We start from the raw sequence: 8,514 nt of genomic DNA, 5'->3' as shown, positions 1-8,514 counted from the left end.
GATATTGAGTCCGAATGGACCATGTTCCGCGCCTCTATTGTCGAGGCCGCTGATTGGAGCTGTGGCCGCAAGGTAGTTGGTGCTTGTCGTTGCGGTAATCTTAGAACCCGTTGGTGGACACTGGCAGTGAGGGATGCCGTCAAGCTGAAGGAGTCCTATCGGGTTCTTTTGGCTCATAGGACTCCTGAGGCAGCGGACAGGTACCGACAGGCCAAACGGTGTGCGGCTTCAGCGGTCGCAGAGGCAAAAACTCGGACATGGGAGGAGTTCGGAGAGGCCATGGAAAACGACTTCCGGACGGCTTCGAAGCAATTCTGGACCACCATACGCCGCCTCAGGAAGGGGAAGCAGTGCACTATCAACACCGTGTATGGCAAGGATGGTGTTCTGCTGACCTCGACTGCGGATGTTGTGGATCGGTGGAGGGAATACTTCGAAGACCTCCTCAATCCCACCAACACGTCTTCCTATGAGGAAGCAGTGCCTGGGGAGTCTGTGGTGGGCTCTCCTATTTCTGGGGCTGAGGTTGCTGAGGTAGTTAAAAAGCTCCTCGGTGGATGAGAGCCGTCCGGAGTTCCTTAAAGCTCTGGATGCTGTGGGGCTGTCTTGGTTGACAAGACTCTGCAGCATCGCGTGGACATCGGGGGCGGTACCTCTGGATTGGCAGACCGGGGTGGTGGTTCCTCTCTTTAAGAAGGGGAACCGGAGGGTGTGTTCTAACTATCGTGGGATCATACTCCTCAGCCTTCCCGCTAAGGTCTATTCAGGTGTACTGGAGAGGAGGCTACGCCGGATAGTCGAACCTCGGATTCAGGAGGAACAGTGTGGTTTTCGTCCTGGTCGTGGAACTGTGGACCAGCTCTATGCTCTCGGCAGGGTCCTTGAGGGTGCATGGGAGTTTGCCCAACCAGTCTACATGTGTTTTGTGGACTTGGAGAAGGCATTCGACCGTGTCCCTCGGGAAGTCCTGTGGGGAGTGCTCAGAGAGTATGGGGTTTTGGACTGTCTGATTGTGGCAGTCCGCTACCTGTATGCTCAGTGCCAGAGCTTGGTCCGCATTGCCGGCAGTAAGTCGGACACATTTCCAGTGAGGGTTGGACTCCGATTCTGTTCATAACTTTTATGGACAGAATTTCTAGGCGCAGTCAAGGCGTTGAGGGCATCTGGTTTGGTGGCTGCAGGATTAGGTCTCTGCTTTTTGCAGATGATGTGGTCCTGATGGCTTCATCTGTCCAGGATCTTCAGCTCTCACTGGATCGGTTCGCAGCCGAGTGTGAAGCGACTGGGATGAGAATCAGCACCTCCAAATCCGAGTCCATGGTTCTCGCCCGGAAAAGGGTGGAGTGCCATCTCCGGGTTGGGGAGGAGATCTTGCCCCAAGTGGAGGAGTTCAAGTACCTCGGAGTCTTGTTCACGAGTGAGGGAAGAGTGGATCGTGAGATCGACAGGCGGATCGGTGCGGCGTCTTCAGTAATGCGGACGCTGTATCGATCCGTTGTGGTGAAGAAGGAGCTGAGCCGAAAGGCAAAGCTCTCAATTTACCGGTCGATCTACGTTCCCATCCTCACCTCTGGTCATGAGCTTTGGGTTATGACCGAAAGGACAAGATCACGGGTACAAGCGGCCGAAATGAGTTTCCTCCGCCGGGTGGCGGGGCTCTCCCTTAGAGATAGGGTGAGAAGCTCTGCCATCCGGGGGGAGCTCAAAGTAAAGCCGCTGCTCCTCCACATCGAGAGGAGCCAGATGAGGTGGTTCGGGCATCTGGTCAGGATGCCACCCGAACGCCTCCTGAAGGAGATGTTTAGGGCAAGTCCGACCGGTAGGAGGCCGCGGGGAAGACCCAGGACACGTTGGGAAGACTATGTCTCCCGGCTGGCCTGGGAACGCCTCGGGGTCCCACAGGAAGAGCTGGACGAAGTGGCTGAGGAGAGGGACGTCTGGGCTTCCCTGCTTAGGCTGCTGCCCCCGCGACCCAACCTCGGATAAGCGGAAGAAGATGGATGGAAGTGCACTAACATGTGTTTTTTTTTTTTTTTACATATGTAGCATCAGCTAGAAAGATACAAATAATTGCTATTGCGACATCTAGTGGACACATTTAGAACAGCAATTTCTTTCATTAAAAAATTTCAGCTTATTTTTATACTTAGCAAACTTATCCCTTGGGCCAAATAAAACCTGTTCGCGGGCCTGATCCGGCCCTCGGGCCGTACGTTTGACACCCATGATTTAGAGCTATACTTATAGCTGGGCAGACATAAAGCACAATATAGCAATGCAATCTGCAAAAGGAAAAACGAGGAAATGCACACTTTAAAATGTACAAAACCCTTGTTGTAAAAGTTGAAAATGAAGGTTTTTTAAAGCGATAGAGAAGGATTGTGTGTTTTTGGGACCATGCGGGGAACACATTTGCACTCTTGCAAAACAACTTGTTTAGATAACCCTGGCCCAAATATTTAAAATGTGGGGGTGTGTAGGTAAAATAAAGAACCTTATATTCCCCTCCCCTCCACACACGCCACTTGTGTAACAGCAGTGATTTGCACTGCCAAAGAGTTTTGTAATGCAGGAGGAGGATACAAACGGGGGTTTGGGGGCGAGACACTGCAGGATATAAGAAGACACAACAGGCTTTAACTCCTCACCTCTCCACAAGAAAAGAAGCTCACAACCCAGGAGACGCCATGGCGAACACACTCGTGAGGATGCTGGCCGCACTTATGTGCACACTGGCTGCTTTCGCCGACATTGTGCCCGTTCAGAATTTCGATCTGCAGAGGGTAAATCAACAAAAGACATGACCGTTTTTTTCTGTATTTGACATGCATTTACTCCTGACCTCAGATGGCAGGAAAGTGGTACCTGGTTGGCATTGCCACCAACGCCCCTTGGTTTGTCAATCACAAGGCCAACATGAAGATGGGCACCGAAACGGTTGTGGCGACCGATGGAGGAGACTTGAACCTCAACTACGCCAGCATCAAGTGAGTCCCTAATAGATAGAATCAAGGTTCCAGTAGAAGCAACACTGCATGCAGTGTGCAAGTATGGTGGCAAAAGTACTTCTTGGTGTGGTAAATGTTGACCGCCTTCTCAAGGGATGACGGCACGTGCTGGAGGATGACTCATCTGGCTCAAAAAACTGACACCCCTGGACGCTTCACCTTCCACAGCCAAGGTAAGTCGACATGACGGCAGGATGCAACATTGACGACAACAATTTACCGACCAGGATTGTAAAAAATAAACAAATAATAACACTGTATTTATCTAATATATGAAATATGCAATATTTTTCTCTTTAAAATGTTGGGAAATGAAAGGCTGGGTCGCTTTTTATTCTGGGTCTAAAGATTAAAATAGTGTTAAATGAAAAAAAAAAAAAGTAATTTTTTTGGTTTCTCACTTTGACCTAAAAATATTAAGTCTAAGAAAAGAAGGGTTGTCTTATATCTGGGCCAGTGCTGTGATTATGTCAACTTTGCATTGCCCCCCAGGCCCCAAAATATTGTTTTTAATTATTTTATTTTTGTATTAAATTTGAGTCATAATAACAATATGTTTTGTATTACCATAATAAACCGTTTACTGAAGTTGTACTTTAATTTAGTTGTATCATTATTTCCTTTAATAACCCCAGGAACTTATCTGTTAGACCAGGGGTGTCAAACTCATTTTTAGCTCAGGGGCCACATGGAGTAAAATCTGTGCACACGTGGGCCGGACTATTAAAATCATAGCATTAAAACTAAAAAATAAAGACAACTTCAGATTTTTTCTTTGTCTTACTTTGACCAAAAAGGGAACATACACATTCTGAAAATTTAACAATAAAAATATAGTAAAAAACTATCCGCAGCGGTAAAGTTTGAATCCAAGGAAAGAAAGAAGAAAGCGAATGAATGTTTATAACTGAATACATTTACATACGCATAAAAATGTGTTTTCTTTTGTATTATTATTTTGAATGAATGAAGTAACGTTTATAACAACCTTTTCCAAAACACAATATAGAACGTGAGATATAAAAGGATAATGCATACATTTATCATTTGTTTTCAAAACGCTTACAAAAAAGTGGGACCCCAAAAGTTTACTGTTGAACCCCATTTTTATGACTTGATGGGGTCCCATATTGGTGCGTGCAAAACAGCAACAGGCGGCTGTGGCCTGCGGGCTGGTTCTAATACTATTATCCCAGAGGCCATTGATCATTCATTCACGGGCCGGATCTGGCCCGCGGGCCTTGACTTTGACACACCTGTGTTAGACCGATTTGCTAAAGTACTGCAATCTAAGTTAGCGGTATATTCATTAAAATTATGAAAATTAACATGTGGACTGAAACTCGACCACTGATGACACATTATGAGATAAAACGAATAAATACTAGGAAAAAAATAGTAAAAACTAGTGAAATGATCTGTCCATGCAGCTATTTGATGTTACTTGATAAGACATCCTAAATTAAAACTTGTATATCAAGAAATAAGCAGGACTTTCAACATAGAAATAAATATTTTATTCTGAAAACAAAAGCATTTTTCAACTTGCAATTCCTAAATTAAGCATCCTCGGGATGTTGCAGGATATTTAAAAAATAATTTTATGTTGGGAAAAGCAAATTATCTTATTTGAATAGTTATTTTCTGAATTGTAATGTTTTTTTTTTTTAACTAGAATAAACATAATATAATTATTCATGCTAAAATTAAGATTATGCTGTAAAGTCAATGACTAAAAATAAGTGAATACATTTTAAACGAGGGAAATATCCAGGAATGATGAGGTGGCGACTTGTCCAGGGTGTACACCACCTTCCGCCCGAATGCAGCTGAGATAAGACTCCAGCACCCCCCGCGACCCCAAAAGGGACAAGCGGTGGAAAATGGATGGATGGATGGATGGGACATTTTAAATCATGGCAAGTGGCAAATTATTTGCAGTGACTGGGAAGTCCATATTTTGGAGAGAGTTTTAACACAGTTCAACATATTTATGGACACTGCATGGATGTTCAATATTGCGTCTACTACGTGAGATTTCATTTTTTTGTTTACAAGTTTGGAACAACGACAACGACATAACGATCGTTGACGTCATCTACGACGACTTCGCTCTGATCCACAACATCAAGACAAAGGACGGCGTGTCCGAAGTTGTCGACGAGCTTTACAGTAAGTCACCTCGAAACCACGCAGGAATATGTAGGACGTAGGGTGAAGGATTTAAGATGTAGGGCGCAGACCGTAGGATGTAAGACGTAGGAGTGTAGAACGTTGGAATGTAGGATGTCGGACACAGGAATTTAGGATGTGAAGGACAGAAGACGTAGGAGGTATATGTCGGATGTAGGACGTACTGTAGGACGTAGGATGCGAATGAACTTCAGATGCAGGAATGAATGGAAAGGATGTAGGACACATGGTGTATCACATAGGTCGAAAGATGTATGACCTAGATTGTAGGACAATATATGACACAGGTTGTAGGATGTAGGATGTGAAACGTAAGATGTAGGATGTGTGAAGTAGGGTAAAGGACACAGGATATAGGGTGTATGAAGTAGGATGTATGACGTGGACTGCAGGATGTGAAGGATGTAAGACGTAGGGATGTAGGAATGCAGGGTGTAGGATGTAGGACATAGGAACTAAGACGCAGGCTATATGATGTAAGATGTAGGATGTAGGACATACAATATGACATGGATGTAAGATAGGGGTCCCCAAACTTTTTGACTCGGGGGCTGCATTGGGTTGAAAAAAGTGTATATATATATATATATATATATATATATATATATATATATATATATATATATATATAAACCCCGTTTCCATATGAGTTGGGAAATTGTGTTAGATGTAAATATAAACAGAATACAATGATTTGCAAATCATTTTTTCAACCCATATTCAGTTGAATATGCTACAAAGACAACATATTTGATGTTCAAACTGATAAACATTTTTTTTTTTGCAAATAATCATTAACTTTAGAATTTGATGCCTGCAACACGTGACAAAGAAGTTGGGAAAGGTGGCAATAAATACTGATAAAGTTGAGGAATGCTCATCAAACACTTATTTGGAACATCCCACAGGTCAACAGGCAAATTGGGAACAGGTGGGTGCCATGATTGGGTATAAAAGTAGATTCCATGAAATGCTCAGTCATTCACAAACAAGGATGGGGCGAGGGTCACCGCTTTGTCAACAAATGCGTGAGCAAATTGTTGAACAGTTCGAGAAAAACCTTTCTCAACCAGCTATTGGAAGGAATTTAGGGATTTCACCATCTACGGTCCGTAATATCATCAAAGGGTTCAGAGAATCTGGAGAAATCACTGCACGTAAGCAGCTAAGCCCGTGACCTTCGATCCCTCAGGCTGTACTGCATCAACAAGCGACATCAGTGTGTAAAGGATATCACCACATGGGCTCAGTAACACTTCAGAAACCCACTGTCAGTAACTACAGTTGGTCGCTACATCTGTAAGTGCAAGTTAAAACTCTCCTATGCAAGGCGAAAACCGTTTATCAACAACACCCAGAAACGCCGTCGGCTTCGCTCGGCCTGAGCTCATCTAAGATGGACTGATACAAAATGGAAAAGTGTTCTGTGGTCTGACGAGTCCACATTTCAAATTGTTTTTGGAAACTGTGGACGTCGTGTCCTCCGGAAAAGAACCATCCGGATTGTAAAAGGCGCAAAGTTGAAAAGCCAGCATCTGTGATGGTATGGGGGTGTATTAGTGCCCAAGACATGGGTAAATTACACATCTGTGAAGGCGCCATTAATGCTGAAAGGTACATACAGGTTTTGGAGCAACATATGTTGCCATCCAAGCAACGTTACCATGGACGCCCCTGCTTATTTCAGCAAGACGATGCCAAGCCACGTGTTACATAAACGTGGCTTCATAGTAAAAGAGTGCGGGTACTAGACTGGCCTGCCTGTAGTCCAGACCTGTCTCCTATTGAAAATGTGTGGCGCATTATGAAGCCTAAAATACCACAACGGAGACCCCCGGACTGTTGAACAACTTAAGCTGTACATCAAGCAAGAATGGGAAATAATTCCACCTGAGAAGCTTAAAAAATGTGTCTCCTCAGTTCCCAAACGTTTACTGAGTGTTGTTAAAAGGAAAGGCCATGTAACACAGTGGTGAACATGCCCTTTCCCAACTACTTTGGCACGTGTTGCAGCCATGAAATTCTAAGTTAATTATTATTTGCAAAAAAAAAATTAAGTTTATGAGTTTGAACATCAAATATATTGTCTTTGTAGTGCATTCAATTGAATATGGGTTGAAAAGGATTTGCAAATCATTGTATTCCGCTTATATTTACATCTAACACAATTTCCCAACTCACATGGAAACAGGGTTTGTATACTGTACGATGTAGGAATGCAGGCCAAAGGATGTAGGACACATGATGTATGACATAGGTAGTAGGATGTAGGACATAGGATGTAAAACATATGAATGCAAGATGTAGGTAGTAAGGCATAGGACACAAGATTTGAAGGATGTAGGATGTGAAGGATGTAAGAGGTAAAGACGTAGGAAATAGGACATAACTTGTAGGAGGTAATATTCAGTCTTTAGTGTTGAGCAAGTCAAGTGAACTTGATCATTTTCAGGTCGTTCTACTGATGTGAGTGCAGCTCATCAGCAGAAGTTCACAGACTTTTCTTCAGGAAATGGAGTCCTGCCTGAAAACATTGTAAATCTGCCCAAAGCTGGTATGGAAAACATAAAAACATTTTTTTTTCATGTCTTTTAGTTACCTTGTATTGACTGACTTCTTCTTCTTCTTCTTGTAGCTGAATGTGCTGAGGCCTGATCAAACTTCCTCCATCTCGTTTTTTTGACGACTTCCACCTGCTCGTGTTGCACCTGACACACAAACACTAACAACTTCATTCAACTGCATTACAGCACAACACACTGCAGTGAAACAAAGCAATCTTTCAAAGTTTTTTAAACTGTTTTTGTCATTTTTTTAAATGTAATTTCTGCAATAAAAAAAAAGAGCCAGTCTTTTTGTTCCCTTTCAATAGAAATTTGCATGAAGGAATGAGTTTTGTTGAATATATATATATATATATATATATATATATATATATATATATATATATTAGTATATGTGTATTCAAAGCCATTCATGAATTTAATTGTAAATAAATAAAAACAGCATGAGTAATATCCAAATGTATACATTTTAATGTCATTTTAATCATTTAATGAGACTTATTGGTAATAAATCCATCCATCCATCTTCTTCCGCTTATCCGAGGTCGGGTCGCGGGGGCAGCAGCCTAAGCAGGGAAGCCCAGACTTCCCTCTCCCCAGCCACTTCGTCCAGCTCTTCCCGGGGGATCCCGAGGCGTTCCCAGGCCAGCCGGGAGACATAGTCTTCCCAATGTGTCCTGGGTCTTCCCTGTGGCCTCCTACCGGTCGGACGTGCCCTAAACAGCTCCCGAGGGAGGAGATCAGGTGGC

General features: G+C 43.4%; 1 protein-coding gene across 1 annotated transcript; it reads left to right on the top strand.

Moving 5' to 3' along the window:
• The first annotated feature begins 2,614 nt into the window (after positions 1-2,614).
• Positions 2,615-8,053, top strand: LOC133609677 (lipocalin-like). The gene is made up of 6 exons (XM_061965505.2): positions 2,615-2,783; positions 2,848-2,987; positions 3,102-3,181; positions 5,067-5,180; positions 7,654-7,755; positions 7,837-8,053. Exons 1-6 carry the CDS (start codon positions 2,688-2,690, stop codon positions 7,854-7,856), a joined length of 552 nt encoding a protein of 183 aa, XP_061821489.1. The 5' UTR covers positions 2,615-2,687; the 3' UTR covers positions 7,857-8,053.
• The last annotated feature ends 461 nt before the right edge of the window (positions 8,054-8,514 follow it).

Source organism: Nerophis lumbriciformis, linkage group LG07 (genome assembly GCF_033978685.3).
Source record: "Nerophis lumbriciformis linkage group LG07, RoL_Nlum_v2.1, whole genome shotgun sequence".
NCBI classification, from domain to species: Eukaryota; Metazoa; Chordata; class Actinopteri; order Syngnathiformes; family Syngnathidae; genus Nerophis; species Nerophis lumbriciformis.
This window is presented reverse-complemented; position numbering and strand designations above follow the sequence as displayed.

Coding starts and splice junctions, on each gene's coding strand:
- LOC133609677 (XM_061965505.2), top strand. CDS start 2,688: ATGGCGAACACACTCGTGAGGATGCTGGCCGCACTTATGTGCACACTG. Junction 2,988..3,101: donor CTCAACTACGCCAGCATCAA/GTGAGTCCCTAA, acceptor CGCCTTCTCAAG/GGATGACGGCACGTGCTGGA. Junction 3,182..5,066: donor CTTCACCTTCCACAGCCAAG/GTAAGTCGACAT, acceptor TTTGTTTACAAG/TTTGGAACAACGACAACGAC.